At 48.1% G+C, this 22,535-nt stretch overlaps 4 protein-coding genes across 9 annotated transcripts in view; 3 read left to right on the top strand and 1 right to left on the bottom strand.

The window, feature by feature from the left end:
- Positions 1 to 6,228, top strand: part of vangl1 (VANGL planar cell polarity protein 1) — a 31,563-nt gene extending 25,335 nt beyond the window's left edge. For 4 of the 5 annotated variants that reach the window (XM_076148814.1, XM_076148815.1, XM_076148813.1 and 1 more), the window contains 4 exons: positions 2,072 to 2,232; positions 3,763 to 3,910; positions 4,001 to 4,235; positions 4,333 to 6,228. In XM_076148814.1, the coding sequence (XP_076004929.1) occupies positions 2,072 to 2,232; positions 3,763 to 3,910; positions 4,001 to 4,235; positions 4,333 to 4,593 (805 nt within the window). In that variant the 3' untranslated portion in view covers positions 4,594 to 6,228. The remainder of the gene's footprint in view (positions 1 to 2,071; positions 2,233 to 3,762; positions 3,911 to 4,000; positions 4,236 to 4,332) is intronic. The other variant, XM_076148818.1, reaches the window with a different exon arrangement.
- A 1,925-nt stretch (positions 6,229 to 8,153) lies between these two features.
- Positions 8,154 to 12,649, bottom strand: LOC142999311 (calsequestrin-2-like). The gene is made up of 11 exons (XM_076148802.1): positions 12,407 to 12,649; positions 11,242 to 11,326; positions 10,886 to 10,986; positions 10,634 to 10,742; positions 9,949 to 10,022; positions 9,744 to 9,874; positions 9,460 to 9,505; positions 9,278 to 9,332; positions 9,080 to 9,180; positions 8,930 to 9,004; positions 8,154 to 8,846 (listed from the first exon to the last, which is right to left on the bottom strand). The coding sequence occupies exons 1-11, from the start codon at positions 12,647 to 12,649 to the stop codon at positions 8,646 to 8,648; spliced, it is 1,221 nt and encodes a 406-aa protein (XP_076004917.1). The 3' UTR covers positions 8,154 to 8,645.
- Positions 12,650 to 13,363: 714 nt separating this feature from the next.
- poglut1 (protein O-glucosyltransferase 1) lies at positions 13,364 to 17,223 on the top strand. Its single transcript, XM_076148840.1, has 11 exons — positions 13,364 to 13,476; positions 14,077 to 14,167; positions 14,285 to 14,428; positions 14,514 to 14,649; positions 14,751 to 14,872; positions 14,983 to 15,042; positions 15,161 to 15,260; positions 15,362 to 15,420; positions 15,522 to 15,689; positions 15,862 to 15,918; positions 16,005 to 17,223. Exons 1-11 carry the CDS (start codon positions 13,404 to 13,406, stop codon positions 16,159 to 16,161), a joined length of 1,167 nt encoding a protein of 388 aa, XP_076004955.1. The 5' UTR covers positions 13,364 to 13,403; the 3' UTR covers positions 16,162 to 17,223.
- A 134-nt stretch (positions 17,224 to 17,357) lies between these two features.
- On the top strand, positions 17,358 to 22,509 carry timmdc1 (translocase of inner mitochondrial membrane domain containing 1). 2 transcript variants are annotated; one of them, XM_076148781.1, is made up of 8 exons: positions 17,358 to 17,530; positions 18,284 to 18,591; positions 18,929 to 19,094; positions 19,216 to 19,304; positions 19,436 to 19,503; positions 19,638 to 19,716; positions 20,791 to 20,901; positions 20,989 to 22,509. In XM_076148781.1, the coding sequence occupies exons 2-8, from the start codon at positions 18,341 to 18,343 to the stop codon at positions 21,137 to 21,139; spliced, it is 915 nt and encodes a 304-aa protein (XP_076004896.1). In that variant the 5' UTR covers positions 17,358 to 17,530; positions 18,284 to 18,340; the 3' UTR covers positions 21,140 to 22,509. The 2 variants fall into 2 exon arrangements, with proteins under 2 accessions (XP_076004896.1, XP_076004897.1); XM_076148782.1 differs by having other exon boundaries at positions 18,331 to 18,591.
- The last annotated feature ends 26 nt before the right edge of the window (positions 22,510 to 22,535 follow it).

The raw sequence follows: 22,535 nt of genomic DNA on the forward strand, positions 1-22,535 counted from the left end.
CAGCGTGACACACACACACACACACAAACACACAGACAGTGTAACGTACACAGAGGCCAGAAACAATCGGGGGTTGTGTGTTCTCGTCCTCTCTCTCTCTTCTCTCCCCTTTGGTGCTGACATTCCTGTTTTTCTGGCAACCCTCCTTTGCCTTATCATGACGGGGACCCTGCCCAGGCCTCAGGACCCAGGGCCCAGGGCCCAGGCCCCAGGCCCCAGGTCCCAGGCCTCGGGACCCTATCCAGGCCCGGAGCCCCTCAGGCTGGCTCGTCTGTTGGCCTGTGTCCTTTGATGCCAATCAGAGGACAGAGGAAGCCTTTTTTTAACCCTCAAAGCAGACGAGCTGACGAGGGACACATTCCTCACAGCGGTACGAGGGTTAGAGACATTCCCCTGCTGGAGTCTTCCCACCGCCACATTCTTCTGACAGGTCTCTCCTAAGCTGTAGCACCAGAGTAAAATGTCTTGCTCAAGGACAGCAGTGCAGCGGTTGCACAGTAAGACAGAGTTTACATTCCACACACTCTTCACAGATGCGTGTGCGTGGGCCGGATGAACCGCTGGATGTGTGTGTGTGTGGCGGCGGCGGCGTCTCACCTTAGTTTGTTCAGCTTAATAATTGATGGTGGAGGACTCTGACTCTGACTCAGCACTTACGCAAGTCTCCGCCGCACAATGGTGGCGTCTGCAGCGCTGGGAACGTTTAATGGGAAAGAGGGTTTGTTGTGCCGGTGTCTGACTGATTGTCCCGGTCGGATTAGAATCCTGATGATGATGGTGATGATGATCGTCTGGAGGAATCTGTCATAGCGGCGTGATTACAGAGCGTGATGCAGGAGCACAAAGGCGGCATGACGTCATTAAGTGGAGGTGCAACTGCATGATGGAGGCCTGGAAGAATGTCAGAGTGTGGAAGCGACGCAGAGAGCAGAATGTGGCGTCTCGCTGAGGCTCTGAACTACGACGCCGCTCGGGCTCCCGGCTCTCCTGCTGTGGTTTCTGTTCTTCACCGTGGAAGGAGCGAAGTACAAGACGAGGAAGAGCAGAGTGTATCCCTCATCGTGGGGGTCAGAGGTCGTGCTGCGATCCTCCTCCTCCTCTGGGATAATGGGAAGCATGCTGCAGGCTGAGCGCGTGCTGCTGTTTGTGTTTATTGAGTTAGTGTGACCTGATGTCTGACACGGGACACGGCCACGACACACACATCTGGGGCCACGACAAGAGACACACAAGTCAGACCAGATGAGTCATTGTCGTCCCAACGGCTGCTGAAGGCTGTCACACACACACACACACACAAAGGAAAGTGTGTGAGAGAGAGAGGGGGACGTGTGACAGCAGAGAGAGCGTGTCATTGCTGCATGTAGCAGTTCAGAACACACACATATTTAAATAAACTAAGTGTGTGTGTGTGTGTGTGTGTGTGTGTGCGTGTGTGTGTGTGCACGTGTGTGTGTGTGTGTTATATGTCAGTTTCCCTGAACACACACACACATCTAAGGTTTGTGTTGTATCACGACTGGAGGAGCGTTTAGTTTCAGGAGGTCGTGTTACCAGGGGGACAAGACGCAGCACGTCCTCCTGCAGCTGCCAGCCAGATCCTCTCTCTCTCTCTCTCTCTCTCTCTCCCCTCTCTCTCCCCTCTCTCTCTCGTAGCTCCATCCATCCTGTCCTCTCTCTCTCTGTCTCTCTCTCTGTCTCTCTCTCTCTCTCTCTCTCTCTCTCTCTCTCTCTCCCTCCCCCCCTCTCTCTCTCGTAGCTCCATCCATCCTGTCCTCTCTCTCTCCCTCTCTCTCTCTCTCTCTCCCTCCCCCCGCCTCCCCCTCTCTTTCTCTCGTAGCTCCATCCATCCTGTCCTCTCTTTCTCTCTCTCTCTCCCTCTCTCTCTCTCTCTCTCTCTCTCTCTCTCCCTCCCCCCCCCCCCTCTCTCTCTCATAGCTCCATCCATCCTGTCCTCTCTCTCTCTCTCTCTCTCTCTCTCTCTCTCTCTCCCCCCCCCCCCCCCCCCCCCTCTCTCATAGCTCCGTCCATCCTGTCTTCTCTCTCTAACTCCCGTCTTCCCTCTCCTCAGCATCCAGCGGGCGGCGCTCTCCATCATCGAGCACTACTACTGCGACTTCCCCGTCCACAACCCGGCGCTCCTCTCCGCCTCCAAGTCCCGCGCGGCCAAGCACCTGGCCGGCCTCAAGGTCTACAACGTGGATGGTGAGTTCCCAGCAGCCCCCACCGAGGGTGAGTGGCAGACGCCGCATTGGTTTGTGGGTAATGTGTCGACGTTGTGCAATCCTTCAAGTTCTCCTCTCTTCTCTGTCTCTTTACGTTAAGAGGCCTTTAAAGCTAAACTCAGAGCTTCTTTATCAGACAGTAAGTAACCACACGGATTGCTAATGTTCACCGCCAAACCTTAACCTCCTCTCCTTCACACACACACACACACACACACATGTCGTCAGATTCACTCCCTTCTTTTTGAGTTCAGTCAGCACAGTTGGCAGGACGTAACACACACCATCCATTAAGCACACTCAGCTTTCACTTAAGTGCACTAAGTTGACTCCCTCCTCCTCCTCCTCCTCCTCCTCCTCCTCCTCCTCTTCTGCTGGTGTATCTGTCTTCTGCTGTCATCCTTCGCCTCTCCGTTCCTTCTCGTTCACCGAAGTTGGCAGAAATGTTGTTAAATCGATAGACAGTACGCCCACCGCCCCATCTTTTTCCTCTCCACCGTCATCTTCGTCCTGCGGCGGCGCCAAGGGACCTCTGTGTATGTCTCTCGCTCTCTCTCTCTCTCTCTCTCTCTCTCTCTCTCTCTCTCTCTCTCTCTCTCGCTCTCTTTCTCTCGTTTCCCGCGGACTCACCGGCAAGTAGAACTGAGGGATGGCGTTTAATCTTCCCTCTATTAAAGCACGGCGATGCCCTCACATGGCCGTAACGCTCCGTTTTGTTGCATTCAAATGGCTTCATGTGATTGTGATGCCTCCTGACAGGAAGTGTTCTTCAGTCTGGGCTGAGTGGCAGCAGGTAGAGTGTGTGGCACGGTGGCAGATGAAGGTCTGGGGGGTTTCTGTCCCGGCCCCCTAGTGGCCATTCAACAAACTCCTCCCACCACAAAGACTCCCATGTAAATCGCACTAATAAGCAGCAGCTCTTCATCCCTGCGCTGCATGAGTTACTCCCTCCCTGCCTGATCAATAATCAACCACCTCTGCCTTCTCTTAACCCACATTTACATCAGACAAGCTTCCCCTTCATCTTCATCTTCAACCCCCGCCCCCCCTGCAACCCTAACCCCCGTGTAATCACAGTGTAAACTTTGAAGTTGCCTCAGATCCTCATTAGAGCGAGAGGCACCCAGGGCCAAACTGATGGAGCAGGAATGTAAATGTCCAAATGTGTGTGAGCAGTGTGTGTGGACTTCAAGGGTTAAGATTTTGGTATGATCACAGTTAATATTCAAAAATGTGTGTGTGTGTGTGTGTGTGTGTGTGTGTGTGTGTGTGTGTGAGCTCTTGAGACTGAAGATGAAAGGAAAAATGCCCCAGATTTATATGCGTTAATAACACACTAAAAGTATTCAGTCACCTCGCTCGTACACACACACACACACACTCACACTGCACTGTATGTCATCACCAGATATGCTATGCCTGTGATTCAGTTCGTTACCTTGATCTGTGTGTGTGTTTGTGTGTGTGCCCGTGTGTGTGTGATACACATACTCACACACACACTCACCCTTCCTGCTGTGTTTGTGTGTGACTGCAGGCCCGGGGAACAACGTGGCGACCGGCCTGGCTCACTCACAGTCCAGAGCCATGATCGCCGCCGCCGCCCGACGCAGAGACACCAGCCACAACGAGCTGTACTACGAAGAGGCGGAGCACGAGCGCCGCGTCCGCAAACGCAAAGCGCGGTGAGACTCATGATGATGATGATGATGATGATGATGTAAACCTGTTCAGAGAGGCGAGACCTGAATCCCTGTGGTTTGTCTCCCCCCCAGGCTGGTGGTGGCGGTGGAAGAGGCGTTCACTCACGTCAAGCGCATGCAGGAGGAGGAGCAGAAGAAGGCGGCGGGGGACGTGATGGACCCCCGCGAGGCGGCGCAGGCCATCTTCCCCTCCATGGCCCGGGCCCTGCAGAAGTACCTGCGCACCACCAGGCAGCAGCACTGCCACAGCATGGAGAGCATCCAGCAGCACCTCGCCTTCTGCATCACCAACAACATGACGCCCAAGGTCAGACGCTCACACCCAGGGGTCAAAACACGCAAAACGCTCTGCTCACCTGTGTGTAACATGTGTGTGTGTGTGTGTGTGTCCCTCCCTTGCTCAGGCGTTCCTGGAGAGCTACCTGGCCCCGGGCCCGACCCTGCAGTACAGCCGGGACCACTGGCTCTCCCGCCAGTGGACGCTGATCAGCGAGGCGTCGGTCACCAGCGGCCTGAAGGACGGCGGCGTCTTCCTGCTCAAGTGTGTGGACTTCAACCTGGTGGTGACGGCCAAAAAGATTCCGTACATCCAGATGTCGGAGGAGTACATCGACCCCAAGTCGCACAAGTTCGTCCTGCGGCTACAGTCCGAGACCTCGGTGTAGGACGACCAGCTTCTTCTTCTTATTCTTCTTCTTCTTCCTCTTCTTTTTTTTTTTACTCCTCACCAGTTTTTAGTTGCGCTCGGATGTTTTCATTTTGGGTTTGCAGTTTTTATTTTTTTGGAATTTTTATATATTATATATGAATCTATATATTACACACACACACACACGTTTGAATATATTGATCTTTTTATCGTGTTTGATTGGGATGAAAAGTATCGTTAATCCGTTTGATCCGAAGAGCTCGGACATGAAATGAGAAACTGAAGTGGTTGTGTGCGTAAGTGTGTGTGTGCGTGAGTGTGTGTGTGCGTGTGAGTGAGTGAGTGTGTGAGTGAGTGTGAGTGTGTGTACATCTGTGTCAGCACAATCACTTGTTTATATTCCGTTTGTGATGCTGAAGCCAAACAATGTGGGGAAACATGAGGTTCCCGCTTGGAATCGTAGACGGAAAAACCACTAAGGATTGTGACGGGCAACGACTCGGACGCCTTCTGTCAAACCTCCCACCTGTGCTCCCGTTTTGTCCCCATTCCCCTTTTTTGGACTACATGAAAATGAAACAAACCTTTTACAAACCTTCCTCTGAAAGCAAACCAAGTGAAATGTATTTGATGAACAGATCAAAGTAAAGTCCGCTCAGAATTTGCATCAAATGCACGTTTATATGTTTGTAAATGGCGTAAATATGCCTAGGAAAGGTTGTTGAAGAGGGTTTATATTTCTGTAAGTGTTCATAAATCTGTAAAGCTCCACCAGGTGTTAAACATCCAAACATCTCCTGTGTGCCAGTAGAACTCTGTGCAAAGTTAAAGTGACACTTTACACTCATTTATGTCCAAACAAGATCAGGGACAGTCTTCTTTGTAAGTTAAACATGAGGTTTAACTTCATGTAGTGGAGCTTAATGGAGGCTGTGGATCCATCCCGGTCCATTCAAACGCCTACAGACCCGGGAGATGAAGGCCACACATGGCCAGAATGCTCCAACGTACAAAGGAAACGGCGTCGGTGACCTTGTTTGGACGTAATGACCTGAAGACGGTGTAATCGAGTGTCGCTTTAACACCAGCTTATGTTGAAGTCTGCATGAACCAGAACGTTTACCCTCCTGGCTCATTGGGTCATACCCTTTCTTGGGGCTGTCATGTCTTTGGATTTCAATATTTGGAAAACCCGGAATTCCCCCTTAAAATGGGCAGTGAGTGTAAACGTCATCTTGCTCGCTCTAATCATTAGATTGAACAGAGAGGTGATGTGTGAAGAACACGCCGCAGGGTGGAACCTCCTTCCCAACTGGACCGTTTGGTTGGCCGCCACCGCTGCCTTCCACCTCGTCTCACGGCGGCCCAGCTGACGCACACCGTCGCCCTGGAGGTTTACGTTGTTTTGGTTGGAGGCTTCAGTTTCTGACGGTGCGAAAGACCCTGACTGGTAAAATAGAAGCACACTGACCTCATACTGGAGGAGAACAGTGTTCATCCTGAGGCTCTCTGGATCTGAGCAGGACTGTGCCCTACTGCCCCCTGGCTGGTAAACCTGGAACTGCAACTGCTATCATCAATCTCAATCAATCCCGTCTGTAAATGTTTCCCAACCTTTTCTTGGCGTTTTTTGTTTTCCCCACGTGAGGAGGAGGAGGAGAAAAGAAACATCTTCTCAACACTCTGTTCATGTTCTGTACCTACTGAACCTTAGGTGAACTTTAGGCCCTGATGTGACTGTGCCTCTCTTGTTTTTACACTGTATCTATTTATGTAAACAAGCATGTGTGTGTACGTATGAATGCCATTCCAGTTCACATGACCAGCCCCCCCCCCCCTGCTGCCCCGCCCCTTTCTCCTTCCATCTGTCACACCGTTGCCAGGTTACGCTCCTCTGTAATGGTAACGGTTGTTGTTGTTGTTTTTTTGGGACGTGACATGACGCAATGTAACGCATATTTCAATCTCGCAGCATTAGCATTTGTAAAAGAATAAACGTTTTTATGAACATTTGTAAATCTGCTGCACGCGCTCCATTCTGACGCTGAAGAGTTTCCATCCTTTCACCCCTTGACCTTTTCCCTACAGGTCTAATGTAATGGCAGCTCACGTCATTTACATGGTCTAGAAATAAAGTCGTTCCCCTTTGACTAGGACTAGACTTAGGACTTGACCCCAAACAGTGACACGTAGACTCACTGTTTCAGACACAAACGTTTCCTCTTGTCATTCTTGGACTTAACTCGTCCACCATCCAATTCCTCAGCATCTCCATATGCGGCGGTTTCCTTCCTGGGGATCACGCTCTCCTCTGTCGCCGCCCATTAAGCGCCCCGGACTCGCCGCTCCAAACGGCGGTGCAGAATGTCTTTTTTTTTGGGGAGGCTTATTTTGGAGGCTTTTGTTGTCACGGTAATTGGCTCGCCGTCAGCCTGTCAGAGCTGGCGCAGCTGGGCCTCTGCGGGTAAATGAATGTCGGTGTCCGGAGCCGCAAACCAAACAGCCTCATCCCTCTGCGAGTCTGGGGGGCCACGAGGCGGGCTGTCAGAACTCATCTGTCCCGGGTTTAATTCCCCCCTCGCTCAATGCAGGACTGGGATGGGCGGAGAGGAGAGGAAAATGAGTATTTGCATCTAAATGGAATGTTTTTCTTCATCTCGCTGTCTCCATTTGTTGTGTAATGACTTGATTATGTGCAGAGGGGAAATCACCGGCGTCTGTATCGATACTTTTGACTAAAGGACGTCAGCGAGGAGTCTCTGCATTAATGTGTTCTAGTCGCATCTCCTTTACAATGAACCTGTCGGACCTTCGCGCCGGTTCTGGATGACCCGACCCGGACCTGTAACCTGGGAGGGCTGTCCAAATCTGATATGCTGCCATGATGTTTTGAATCAAAACTCGATTGTATTACGGCAAAATCCGAGTTCAACCTGACAAATTTGAGTGTCGGACCTGAACACTGCCATCCACAGAATTATATAAGCCAAAGGCCTCGCTGAACCTCACAGCACACTAGTATCACACACACACACACACACACACACACACTCCACATGACGCACCACGTCTTTGTCCCCAGGAGGAACGCGACACGTCGTCTTGCCTCAGGCGCATATAAGTGCACACAATTACCCACATTGTGTCTAAATCTGACCTGGATGATGTTTGAATCCCTCGCCGCGACCCAAACATCCTGTTTACACACTGCGCCTCCTTCACCTCCAGGGGCATAATGATCTCTGCATGGCCCCCGCATTATTAATTCATGGCCCGCAGTGTGTCCGCTCCTTATGCAGTTTGTTGGGCCCCGGTGGGTCGCTTAGAGCCCCTCGCCCCCCCTCGGCTCCTCAGTCCAGGTCCCCGCTCCCATTAGGAAGCATAACAATGTTGAATTATTCACTTCTGTTTGAATAATTCAAGGTCAAAACACTCATTGACGGAGAGAGAAAACGCGCCTCTCTGCTGTCCAGAGCGTCGGTTCTGGAGCTTTATAATGGTGTGTGTGCTTGTGTGTGTGCGTGTGTGTGTTTGTCTGCACATACACACTGAAAGAAAGACAAAAGCACTTACTTTTATTACAGGGTAATGCGTTTACAAGAATCTGTTCTCCGCGTTATCATGAACATCAAACTTAAAGCCGTTGTCGCAAACGTAGACACTTAAAGATCGACACAGGAGAAATCTTAACTTCAGGATCAAACTGGGACAGAAACCCCCACATTTCACTTTAAAAATTATTTAACCACTGAAAGAGGTTTCAGTCCCAGTTTCTGCCTGTTCAAGACGCACTAAACAATCTATACTTTGAATTTTCTGCATTTACTTCTGCGGGTCTCCTTAACAACAGATGTATTATATGAGATGCTGACTGCCAAATTAAGCTCCACCCTACAGGAAATAGGCAAACAGTGTAAAAGTCGTATTTTAAGTAGTTTTTCATGTTAGAATCTTGTTTTTTCCTCTTAAATGGTTTGGAATCTTCTGCATTTATCAATCGTTGATTTTGTTACATTTGCTGTGTTCCCTTCATCTAAAGCACCAGGACATGAACCTTCAACCTTCCATTTAGTCGTCACCGTCATAGTCATCCTCCTCATCTGGATCGCGACTTTCGTAGTCATCCTCAGGGCCCTCCCGACCGCCTGCGATCTCGTCGTCATCTTCTGTGTTCACCCTCCCTGACAGGACGTCCTCTATCCAGTCCTCCAGCTCCTCCGCAGTGGGCAGGTCCTCGTCGTTGGACATGTCCAGCCACACGCTGTCTGCCTGGGATGTAGAGAACCGAGAAGCTCAAAGGTCAGGCTAGGTAAACATCACTTTGTTTGTACTTTTGGATTCCAGTCACTCACATCTGTGACGTTGACCACACCGATCTGAGGTCTAAACAGATCCACGTTGAAGGTTTTCTCCCAGTAAGTCGTCAGCTGCATGGATGAGACAAACAGTTTAGCAGCAGACATTTATTATGAAATCATCATTATCTGGTGATGGAGCAGAACCAGAGGGAAGTCGTCCGGGTCGATCCAGACGATGCTGAGGTCCGGGTTGTTGGTGTTGTCCCTGGCCACGTCCTTCAGGATCTCCAGGAACTCATAACCATCTGAGGACAGAAGAGCAGATGTGCCTGAGCTCAGTTAAGCTTAATTAAATTAAGCAAGCGAGCAAGCTTGGATGTGGAAATGAGAGGAAGCCCACACCTGGATCTTCCTCCTCTGCAAACGCGACAATATGAATTCCCTCCATGTCGTCCTCCTGGAAAAGAGGCAAAGAGGTCATGAGATTGTATGTTTACTTCTTTACTGTCGGAAGACTTGACGCTATCTATCGGATTCCATGAACATAAATATGTGAAAAAGAGTCGACCCAAACGAGCGCTTACCCACGTCTCAAACATGTTCTCAGCACGGAGCTTCCTCAGCGTCGCCCTGGAGACGACACACGTTAAATCACACACAACTTTCCACTGGGTTTGTGTGTGTGACTTTACTAAATAAGATTCCTCAAGACTTTAACAAGACATCAGTTTTAGGCCATAGACAACCATTCAGAATGCTTGTTCTGTGTCCTAGTGTCTGTCCCTGTGTCCTAGTCCAGAGGCTACGGTACAGACCACAAAAACGAAGCGAATACAACATTCCTGGAACGGTTTGAAATCAAATGAACCTTCTGTGCTGGTTGACGAACTCGACGATGTCCATCTCCGACAGAGGCCTGCCGGGTACGACAGCTGGCTCCTCCATGAACGGCTCGTAAAAGTTCACCTCATTCATCTTGAGGGAGAGATGTTTGGCCACCTGAGGGGGAGAAGAAGGAGGTTCACACTTGACACAGGATTGAGGATTTGTGACTAAAGCTCCAGAAAACTCACAGATTTGTCAAACGTGGCGAAGAACTTGATGTAAGGTTGGAAACGCTCTGACGCCTCCTGGAAAGCTTTGAAGTCTGAGAAAGAGACGGAGAGAGAAATCTACACAATGCGATCAGGAAGAGGAGTAGCAAAACACACACGGGCGACCTGAGTGACAAAATTAAGCTTGGAACCCAGAACGACTTCAGATTGTGTCAAATCTTCACCGTCTCGCTTTTACCTGTTTTCAGAGGAGCTATAATTGTAGTTTGACCTATTAGAGGGAGAAAGGGAAGCTAGAGGAAGAGTCCCATGAGGCCAAGTGAGAGCGCCACCGTCTGGAATCAGGCATCCATAACATAGCTCTGGGGTGGGGGGGCTTTAACCAGTGACATCATCTCAGAAGCATTTGTAAAACTCAAATTTGAAGCACACACACACTCATTCATACATATCTTTTGCTTGACCCTCTAAAGTCTCAAGTCATGTTTGACAATTTAACTTCTCTTTGAATGTGTCTTTCATTAATTAGAATTACTTCTTTTTTTTTTAAATCTGTCAAAACTGAAGAAGACATTTTGAAAAATGTTGAATTCAGTGCTGCTGTTTTGGCTGTAAACAGGATCAAATTCAGAGGGAAATCAGAGAGAAAAGTCTACTTGAACTAAAATATGACCCCAGACTTCAGAGTGTCATTCTGACTGACGTGAGTCTTCGCCCTTGAAGTAGCCAATGAGGCGGATGTCTTCCTCCATCCTCTCGAAGGCCCTCAGCTCCATGGCGCTGTTGATAATTTCCACAGGGTCCTCCAGCACCTATGGGGGGATGACACAGCTGACCTTAACAAATAACAACACAACTGCCTTCACTGGCTTTAAGCAGAGTTGGAGTATGAGGCAATCGACCCCCATCTCCACTACGTCTACCTGCAAAACGATACATTAACCCACTCACTCACATCTAACAGGAACTCCACCAGCGTGTCTGCTGAGAGCTCGCCATCGAACTCGATCACGCGGTCGTCCTTGAAGACGTACAGACTGCCCACCTCCTCCAGACCTGAAGGCAAAAGACCAGGAGAGACCGATTGAATTTGTGACTTTACTGTCTAACTTATACCTGCTATTTCTTACCAACACCAAATCAGATTTCGGCCAAATTAGATTTCATTGTTCTGTTTCTGTGAACAGAATCCAATACCTGGACGTGCTTAAAGCTCAAGATCAGTACGTCAGCCCCTGAATGATGATGATGATGATGGTGATGATGATGATGATGGTGGTGGTAACATGGTGGTGATGTAAGGGTTCATACCCAGTTTTTTGGCTACTTTGGCGTCCTTCTGGGAGTCCACCATCCCAAAACCGATGTCCTTGTTCTCCAGGACCTGAGCCGTCAGCTGAGCGTTCACAAACACAGACATTACTCCTTATTCCTAATTCAATCACATTCGGCACTTTTTCGAAAAAATAAAGCTTTTCCAGACTCATTTTTGCAGCATTTTTAATCTTCAAGCTCATGTGAAGGAAAGGCAAGTTAAAGTAGACTCGGGTGACTTTCTTATTTCTAGTTCACAATGAGTTTCGGGAAGAAGCTAAAATTAACAGGATGACCTAGAAATAATCCCTAGATACACACGAACCACAGAGGAATCCACATAATGGGATGAAAGCTGCTGCTGGCCACTCAAAGGAGCGTGTCGCTGAAACACACTGACTCCATCTATCAAAGCGTGACATCTTCAAAACCTCCTTCACTTCCACTTATGGACGAGGAGACAATCTACACCTGGAGGAGGCAGAGGGGGAGTGAGGCATTCACTGACGATTGAGTGACTTGTTGTGACAGGTCGCAGTGTAAGCAGAGCGGTGGTGAGGCTGTAAATCTGACCCACAGGGGGTTTGAGCTGCAGATTATCAGGTTATTCTTACGTTTATCAGTGAAATCAGATCAATGAAGCCACTTAATGCCATGACAGCAACAACTCTAAGCTCCAGGTCTCTGCTTTGATCTGCTAGTGAGGCCTTCTTAGCTGCATGTGAAACCAATCGGGGCCACTTCAATGATCTACCATAGGAGCGCTCAGGATCTTAGGCCTAATGTCATTTGTATAGAATTTATTATAAAACTAAACCTGTGAGTGACAAAAATCTAGAAATAAATACAAAAAATCAAATAAATACAAATAATTTAAAGAAATAAATTATTAAAAAAATTACAAAAAACAACAATTTAAAAAATGTTGTTATTATTATTATTATTGATTGACTTACAGTATGGGATTTGTCTACAGTGCAGTTCTCTAGTTAGTTTAATTGTAAAAATGGCTAAAAACACCAGATGGCTTAACACCACGTCTCTGTCTCACCAGTATGATTCCTCTACATTCCTGTGAGCAGTCATCAGTGGATGTCAGGGGTCATCAAGGACCAAGCAAAGGGGGTAATCAGACTAATTTCCTTTGTGTGTCATTTCTTACCTCCAGCACCAGCTCTGTCATTTGGAAACGTTTCTGCAGGCCCTTGTTGGCCAGCAGAGGCTCGTGGTAGAAGAGACACAGCAGGTCGTATCTCTTCAGAGCCTTCTTGTAGTTGCGCTCGTTGACGTCCAGCACTCGGTCCTTCCCGTCAAAGTTGGGGAACTCAAGACCTTCTTCGGCGATGCAGAGGAAAATAAGTTGCAGGACAAGGCCTGATAGTAGAGACAGACTGATTTGCTGCATTTTCTCCAATTTTGGGGTTGTTTGTAAACCTGAATGCCTGAAATAAGACGGGAAAAGCTCTCAGAGGAGGAGAGGGAGCAGTTCAAATTCGATAGATTAGTCCCTGATATGTCATCTGTATTCTTTCTCTCTCCTTCTGTCTTCATCCCCCTCTTTTCTCTCACACTGTCTCCTCCTCTCTCCGTCACTCCTACTGCCCACATCTCCCATGAGGCTCTCCCTCCTTCTTTCTCTTCCTGATTGACTGTATTTAAAAGAGAAACTTGCCTTCAAATCATCACTCCGGACAATATCTGTCTATTACCGCTGCATATTTCCGAGAGCAAATCTTTCATGTCGTTTAAATTAGTTAGAAATAAGAACACAGGAGCTTTGGGAATTCCATTTTCCATTTAATCAGCATTTAGATGATTCCTATCAGGGAGGAAAATGATACTGGCACTTGGAATTAAATGTGTTATTTGCTTGAAATAAGTGAAATTCAGAAAAGAAAAACACAGTAATTCCAAGATTCCGTATTTTAAATAATGTTATAAGATCGAAAAAATAATAACAGTAATAATAATAATAATAATAATAATAATTCCATATAGCCAGAGCTTAATAATAATGCGCGACTATTCCCTATTTTGCGGTAATTTCCCTCTGAATGAATCGGGCTGTGCCATATTACCGTAATGACGTAATTCAGACAAAAGTAGACGATTACAGATCGCGGCTTTGTTTCAGACAAAGTTAGCGGACTGAAAGAAACATGGAGCTCTCATGGCCACGTAGCTTCATTCTGTTGTTCCAACTTTGTGATTTATGTTTGGTTGGTGCTTCAGGTAAAACATGTTTGGGAGTGAAACGCTTTAATGTATGAAACAGAACGTCAATAACGCGCAGCTGCATTTTGTTCTGCTTTACCTCCTCACCGCAACTTTTGGTGCTTAACTCATTCATCATTAAAATAGCTAGTTAGCCTGTTAGCTTACGAGCTTCCCGGGTCAAGATTAAAGGGCTTCTTGGATTGAACTCATTGTCTATTGTCCTTTTTTGTTGCCGTGTAACTTTAAAACAGTTTTTTAGAAAAACAACACTTAAATATTCATCAGACTGGGCGTGGTTTGCTGCTATGGAATTAATGCTCGTGTCCGTAAACGGGACAGCAACAGGTTTGTTTACATGTTTGCGACATGACGTCAGCGTTTTGTCCCGGTGGATAAACTTCTACGAGCTTACGCGTTTTTACTTTACATGTTTGTTCTACGTGGGAGTTAAATCACGGGTCGCACAAGGGCTGATTGATAAGTTCTGCGCCTGGTAGGAGGCGGTGAGCACAGGAGGAATATAGGTTCATCTCTCTATGCGGGGCTCAGAACTTATCAGTCGTGTGTCTTCAAAATAATACAAGCTTGATCCTTGATGTCTCTGTGCCTTTGCAGATAACCTGTGGCTCGGATACAGAGAGAGAGTTTCCCAAGCTGTGAGCAAACACACTCCCTGCAGCTCTGTGGACTGTGGCTGCCATCTAAGGTGAGTGTGAAGTGTGTATGTGTGTGTTACAAACATCTACCTGGGTTTATTTTTTCTACGTCAGGGTTTATTTCCTGTCACATAATAAGGACCCTCTTTTCCCCCTTTCTTCTCCAGCGTCCTCCAGAATGACCTGCAGCCCTTTAAAGCAGGCGTCTCTGAGGCGCTCATGGCAGAGACCCTCCGCAGAGGGGTGGGCACACACTACCAGATCATCAACCACAAGTTATACAGAGAGCGCAACTGCATGTTCCCTGCCAGGTGAGAGCCCTGCAGCCGAGCCTTTTCTCTTTTTTTTACCACACGAGCGCATTTTCTTTTGGCTGAATCCGCTTCCTGTTTCCAGGTGCAGCGGCGTGGAGCATTTCATCCTGGAGGTGATTGAGCGCCTGCCTGACATGGAGATGGTCGTAAATGTCAGAGATTACCCTCAGGTCCCCGGCTGGGTGCAGCCAACCCTGCCCATCCTCTCTTTCAGTAAGGTTAGATCTGAAGCTCACACGCACACTCACACACACACACACACACACATCTATATCAGCGAGCGTTTGGATGTGTTTGTAACAGTGGCTCTGTGTTGTAGACCCCAGACTACCAGGACATCATGTACCCCGCCTGGACTTTTTGGGAGGGTGGTCCCGCCGTCTGGCCCATATATCCCACCGGGCTGGGGAGATGGGATCTGATGAGGGACGATCTGAAAAAGTGAGTGTCAGATCCCTGGGGAGAGAGAAGGAGAGTGTGTCAGACAGACGTGTGTGCGGTCTGCTGTGTGTGATGAATGTTACACTGACAACTGTGATGCGGTCCTTAAGGTCTGCAGCACTTTGGCCATGGAAGAAGAAAGAGTCCAAAGGGTTCTTCAGAGGGTCTCGGTCAGTGGCCTTCATCTTATTGTCCTTCATGTGACTTCGTTGGTTCCTTTATTCGCCAACCTGCACTTTTTAGTTTTGTTAATAAGCTTCCTCTGCCCTCTTCTTGTCTCTGGGACAGGACCAGTCCCGAGCGCGATCCTCTGGTCCTCCTCTCCAGAGAAGACCCGGAGCTGGTGGACGCCGAGTACACCAAGAACCAGGCCTGGAAGTCTGAGAGGGTCGGTCCCACTCAGTAGGTTTAGATGCACGCAATGTTCCAGACGCATGGCTCCTGAGAGATCCATCACTAATCTGTGTTTCCCCCCCCCCTCACACTCAGGACACATTAGGGAGACCCCCGGCCAAGGAAATCCCATTAGTGGATCACTGCAAGTACAAGTAAGTCCCCTGTACCTGCGCCCCGGCCCGGCTCGGCCCCGAGAAAAAAACGCACCGTTAGACCAAACCTACTGTCCTCTGCTGCCTCGTCTCTTTCTCAGGTATTTGTTCAACTTCCGCGGCGTCGCTGCCAGTTTCCGCTTGAAGCACCTTTTCCTCTGCGGGTCCTTGGTGTTCCACGTTGGCGAGGAATGGTTGGAGTTCTTCTACCCGCAGCTGGAGCCGTGGGTCCACTACATCCCGGTCAAACAGGACCTGTCTGACCTCAGGTAGCTCACATGGAATTTAGGAGAAAATGCAAATGTGCAGGTTTGTACTCGAGTGGAGAAATGGATGCAGATGGTTTCATTTTCAGGTGTGGGTGTTTAAAATGCCACAGGTTTGTTGGTGTGTGAAGTGTTAATGTGCCTTTACATGTTCTCCTCACACTCGTCTCCTCAGGGAGCTTCTGCAGTTTGTCAAAGAGAATGATGACATCGCACAGGAGATTGCCGCAAGGTAACAGATTAGATTTTTACGAGTCGAATTTTCGCGCTCCGCTTCCAAAAATCCAAATTCCAATTTTTCCCCATCCCTCAACTTAGGGGCAAAGAATTCATCGTGGCCCACCTACGCATGGACGACATCTCCTGCTACTGGGAGAGACTCCTGGCTGAATTGGGCAAACTCCTCGCTTACAAACCTCAAAGGAACGCTGACTACAGCCAGGTCATCCACAAACCCAGCAGGACGGAGCTCTGAGGGGCTCGGGGACGAGACGGAACCCAGACGAAATAATAGATAATGAATGTAAACACTACCCCCCTCTGATCTAAACCACACCACAGCCTTTTTCTACTTTAACGATCAAGAAGTGTTGCTTTTATTCCTTAACACTTTCAGGGAAAAGCCTCATCCTCTCTTAATAGTATTGTCAGGTTGCAAACTGCCATTTTACATTACACTACACACACACACACACACACACACACACACACACACACACTCAGAAAACTAAATCATTCACGTATGACCAATATAAGAGCATTCCACCTTAGATATCTGAGCTCATCACACAAAGCAACGGGCAAACCTGCGACAAAATGAGCTCATATTTCATGTTTAGTGCTTGGAAAGTGTGTAAGCGACGGAAAAGTGGCATTGTTGCATCACTAACACAGCGCTGTGGGCTCTGTTAGAGTATTTAAGGTGACTGACTGAGCTCACTCTTCCTATTTTGTGCCACATGCTGGAATTTTTATTATTTTTTCATAGCCAGATGCTGAAATGTTTGCGTTTGTTTGTTTGTTGGTATGGACGTCTGAGTCAGTTTGCTTCTGTTTACGTTACACTGCCCTCTACTGAACAACGCCTCACACTGCAACACAAACTAACATCTTCACTAAACACAACAGCTTCTCAGTGTAATGTGTGATTGGCTTGTTTAGCCTCTTTGCGTACTTGGATGCACTCAGTCAGACTTTATTACAACTTGAAAACACAAAGCAATTACCCATAATCCTCTGCTCATTCCATACCAAGTGCCAACTTAAGCAATAATGACAAAACTGGAATAACTCATAACACTCAATTGTTACATAAGTGCATTGACCTTTATTCAACCTCGGTACTGAATAATGCTGAATATGTTGTAGTATTCACATTTTAATTGTGATGCTGTGATATTGTTTTGTACACTTTTTGTGTGTTAATGTGTTTGTTTGGCCCAAAAGCTTCGACTGTCGAGCTGTGGTCCATGCGTGACGTCACCTCTTGCACAATATTGTTATTTTCGAACCATTAAACTTTAGTTTGTTCATAAGACATCATTTCTCTCCGTCTCACACACACACACACACACACACCACCTGTGAGGCAGAAGCTCACTCTAAAGGTGAAGGAACCCTCGAGCGTCATGTGCTCGTGTGCCTGCAGTTGAGGTCCTCCGTCCGCTGGGGGGCGTTGTGGTCCCTTTCTAAGTTTTCTGCCGTGATCTTTGGTAGCGCGTAGAAAGTCACAGAGAAGGACACATGTTGTCAATAACAGTTACCATTAAGTGAGGATAATGCAGATTAACCGCCGCTGCTGCCGACATTAATAAAACTGTACAGGAATCCCGCGTCACTTGCTGGTAAGCGCTGTGTTAGCTATGTGTTGATATGTAGAGGCTAGCGGAAAGCTACGAGATAATGCTTCCATTATCGGACGGATCTGATTTGTTTCCTATTTCGTGTTACTTAAAAATAACAACGTGTTAACTGTTAAAGTCAGTATGTCCGCATCTGCCAAATAACTTAATTGGTAAATTTTGAAAATTAATCTGGGGTTTATTAAAGTGTAGAGATTAAAGGAAAACTGCATGCTATCAGGGAGACTGAACACGGCAGCTAGCTTTGGCTTTGAGACTCAAAAAGTAGATTTTTCGGTTATGTTTACAGAAATAAATCCTCCTGAGCAGCGTCAAGACTTCAAATAATATGTGTCTATCATATAAATATGTCATTATTTTGTTCAATTCATCAAAGTAACGATCAAAACCCCTAAAGTTCTGTTTCAGATTATTATTGATGTAATAAATATCGAATTTGAAGGAACAAATATGTTGTGATTGCATTTGACAAACTATTGAAATGAAGTGAGGTAATTGTCTTGGTCTTGTTACAGTCTGACGTTTATTAACATAAACAAAGTTCAACAAATATACAGTACAGGACATTTAGAAAGATTTAAAGTAAACCAGATGCTGGTCAGAGTTAAAAGTGTTGTGACTGACAGATTACACACATTTATACACACATATTCTTGGATCAGTCCCTCAGCCTCCCTCGTGTGTGTGTGTGTGTGTGTGTGTGTGTGTGTGTGTCACTGCGTCTGGCTCCTTCAGGCTGTTTGTTTGGAGGATCATCCCGTCTCTCCTCCGTGTGTTTCCAGCTGAAGCCTGATGCGTCCCGAGAGGCGGCGAGCGGGACTCAGCCCTCGGGCCGCGCTGAGCACCGGCCTCCTGCGGGGCCTCAGACCCCCCTCCGTCTGCTTCCTGCTCCCCAGGGTCCATGCAGCTGATGTGGCTGCTGCTCAGATGCCGCCCTCCTCCTCCTTCTCCTCCTCTGCTCCCTGCTCTATGCCGAGCCGAATGGCCAAGCCGGAGTTCCCAGACTCAGGATGGGACCGCATCAGGGACCTCTTCGACAGAGAGTAAGTGTTCATGACTTCTTTGTGGTCACAGTAGAGAAGCTACATCACAGAAGCAAACATTCTACAGCACTCTTCATCATCATTACTCCTCCTCATCATCTTTGCATTACATCACTCTGTCCTGACTGCTGTAAACACAAACTACTGTCAGATTATTCTGGGCAACTTTGTTCTGTCGTCTAAACTCTGACAGAATGATGGACAGCTCATCACCAACAACAACTTAAGTTTAAATATTTCAACACATCGTCCTTCTTTCTGTCCTTAAACGCTCATTACTGCACCCATCTGAGTGCTGAGCTGGTGGTTGATCGTTACTCCTGCTGTGTCCCTGCAGTCCAACTCAGCGATGCCCGGAGGAGCTGGCCAACATCGTAAAGAGCGGGATGGCCGCCGCTTTAGCCGGTTTCATCTACGGAGGCCTGCCGGCGGCGCGTCACGCCAGACAGTCGTACATCCGAGTGAGCCAGGCGGAGATCTACACCAGCCGGGTGGACGCTGTGGTGAGTGTGTGTGTGTGTGGGTGAGCGGGCTGTGAACTGCGGCTCATTCACCTTCAGCTGGAATAAGCAGCAGCACCACCGTCTTTATCGTCGTCTTTGTCTTTGTTTTGTTCTGAATCAGCGCTCGGCCCACAACGCAGCCATCCGTGGGTTTGTGAGGTACGGGTGGAGGTGGAGCTGGAGGGTGACGGCCTTCGTCACATTGTTCAAGTAAGCAGCAGCGTCGTTATCGGACTCCAAAGTTAATGGGGGGAAAAAAACTCTTGCTGTGGTCTCACCTGTCTGTCTCTCTGCCCCCCCTCTCACACACACACACACACACACATACACACACTCTCTAGCACTGTCAGCACAGGCCTGTCGGTGTACAGAGACAAATCCACCATCAGTCATTACGCCGCAGCAGGAGGTGAGTCAGTGGAGAGAAACTGGACCTACACAACTATTCAGACTGCTTGTCCTGTTCCCAACACCGCTTTACCACCAGATGGCAGCAAAGAGCATTGAATCTGTTTGTCTCCATATGTGCCGTGCTGAGGGCAGCTGTGACAGGAGGCCTCTTCAGACTGAACCTGGGCCTGAGAGGTCTGGTGGCAGGGTCGGTCATCGGAGTGGTGCTGGGGTAAGAGTCACTTCCCTCACACACGCACACCGAACACACACACACACACACACAGGCCAACTGTCGCAGCGAGAAACAAATGATTGTAAACTATTTTTTTAGGACCCTGAGTTTTAATCCTTCACCCATCTGAACCCTTAGATGTCCTTGTGTGTGTCTGCGTCATGAAGCATCCCTTAATGGTTGATTTGCGTCGCAAGGGTTCATCGCACACTGCCGCTTTTGTTTTGGCCGACGCGCTTCTCCGGCTCATGCTCTGCACGTGCGTCGGTCCTCGCGCCCGTGCGGCTCAGAGCGCCGAGCATTCTGGCTGCCAGCTGCGCCCCTCCCAGCAACTCTCTGTCGCCCAGCTGAACCCTTCCCCCCCCCACACACACACCCCCACACACACCCCACCTCTGCACTGGGTGCCAGAGGGACTCATGTGCCGTGTTGTGGGTACGAGCGCGGGGGGGAAAGCAGGCCAAGGCCCCAGCTGCCCCCCTGCTCGTTTGTGCTGCGGCCGTTATTCCAGCCTCTCATCTCCATCCGCTGTGATCCGATCTGGACCCGCGCTTTGGTGTCTGGTCCCTCATCTGGTCCCCTCCCCGTCCTCGACCCTCCTTTGTTCTGCTGCGATCACGTAATGGAGATTGAGTGTCAGTAGTTTGGAGGTGTAAGTTAACAGACTAAAGTGCTGCTCTGGACTCGTCTCTGTGATCGTCAGCTCCGTTGGCTCGACCCCCCGTGGCTTTTCTCCCATCCTCGCCTCCCCTTCTTCCTCCTCCTCCTCCTCTCCTCCCCCTCCCTCTCTCGGTGACCAGCCACCTGGAGCGTTTGATGTGTGCAAACAGCCCCGGCAATGCCAGGTGCAGCCGGGGTGGAAGGGGAGGCGAAATGAAAGTGGTCAGCTAATCGGAAAGCGCATCACGCTCCAGATCTCTGCTCAGACCTCCTCCACCTGTCCGGGGCCTGTGGGTCCAGGAGGAGACCTGGTCTAACAAATACCACTTGTGTATGCATGTTTGTTTTCTATCGCAGTCCTCTTTACAAAACATGTTGACGTTAATGCGCACTGGCCCGACTTGTGCTCAGGATTCCCATTGGTGCTTTGATCATTGGGATGCAGTCGTTGGCGGGAGAAACGGAGCGGGAGAGGAGGAGGAGGGAACAAAGAGAGCTCTATGAACTCCGACTCACAGAATGGTAAACCTGCACATTTAAAAGGCTCCATTTAAGCTGCTAATGTTACGTTGCTCATTTAGCGTCGCTCTCCTTCCTTTAAATCTTCAGGTCGGCCCGTCTGCAGTTGACGGACGATCTGATCGGCGATCTGAGCGTCGGCTCCATGGCAGAGGAGACCAGCAAGGACCTGCAGAGGATCCAGGAGCTTCTTGGAGCGACGCCGAATGAGGGCGGCGCTCAGGACTCGAGCAGCCAATGATGACGGCCGAGCCCGGACTTGAACACCTCCAATGTAACACAATCCACAGACTCTGCTCACTCTGGTAGGACCGGGCACCGACCACATGGGAGTGTGTGTGTGGTGTGAGTGAGTGAAGAAGGATGTCATTTAATTTAATCAGATCTTGTCTCATGCATTTTCATCAGACAAGTTTTATTTCCAGTGTTGTATTTATTTAAGTGACACATTGAAATGAAAGGTGCTTGAAATTAGACCCTGTTTAAATGTAATAAGTAAATTATAATGTAAAATAAAATGCTCAATCATCACTAAAATTGTAGTTCCTTATTAGTTTACATTTATTCCCACTCATCTTCAGGCAACAAGCCTGTAACTCCGTAACTCGTATGTAACTCCCAGTGCATGTTTGAATCCCCTGTTTTGAATAGCGGCAATTTTTAAGGTCAAATTTCTCATTTGACATGTCGCACTGAGCAAAAGGTCTGTATATGTTGTCGGTTGATGAGCCATCTTGAAATGTACTTGGCGGATGCTTCATGTTGTTGACGGCAATAACTGAGTATAACAACAAACCTCCTTTAATGTGTGTAAAGAAGCCCAGGGGGTCTCTAGACATGCTGGCCAGGCCCTCTTTGAGAGCTCCTTGTCTGTCTGTGGTGGAAGAGGGTGGTGGTGTCGAGTTCTCCTTCATTACGCACAACCTCAGCAAAATGGGAAGTTCAGGCTTTTGCTCCCTTTTTTTTTATTTTATTTAAGTTTATTTAAGTTAAGCCCTTTATTTGAACATGCAAAATTTTCAGATTTTATGCATTTATTTTATACTTTTCCCTGTAAGGCATAGTGTAGTTTGAGTGTCAGTCATTTCCATTTAGTTTGGAAACATAACAGCACTTCATAAATGGGCTGTGTGTGCCCTCTACTGGTGATTTGCGGTACATATATTGTTACACAAACTTTAAAAACTCCAGATTATGGGATAATTACAATATATAATAATAATTATAAAAACATTTTAACAATGCGATTAATCGCAGCAAATCATGCGATTAATCACGGTTACAAATTATAATCGTTGCCCAGCCCTAATTGAATTTTTATTCAAACCAGGTAAAGAATTTCTTGTTGTGTGTTCTCTGTTGGGGCTCTCTGTTGTTGGGGTTTTGATGAATGCTTGTGTCGTATTGGAGTATATTGTGTTGTAATACTTTGGGCCTATGAGCAAATGTTTAAAAGGTCAGAGGCTGAAATCCAGAAACAAAAGTACTGTTGGTGGAGTAATCCTCCTAATTTGGAGTTAAAGATATTCAGTTAAAGGTTTTCCAGATGTTGGGTTCATGGATGTTGGTGTCTTGGGGAGGAGGAAGCAACACTGGTGCCGATGTTTTTGCCGATGGATTGATTGGGCTTCGAAGAT

Source organism: Genypterus blacodes, unplaced genomic scaffold (assembly GCF_046128005.1).
Source record: "Genypterus blacodes isolate CSIRO-AG114 ecotype Tasmania unplaced genomic scaffold, CSIRO-AGI_Gbla_v1 ptg000043l_1, whole genome shotgun sequence".
Classification (NCBI taxonomy): domain Eukaryota; kingdom Metazoa; phylum Chordata; class Actinopteri; order Ophidiiformes; family Ophidiidae; genus Genypterus; species Genypterus blacodes.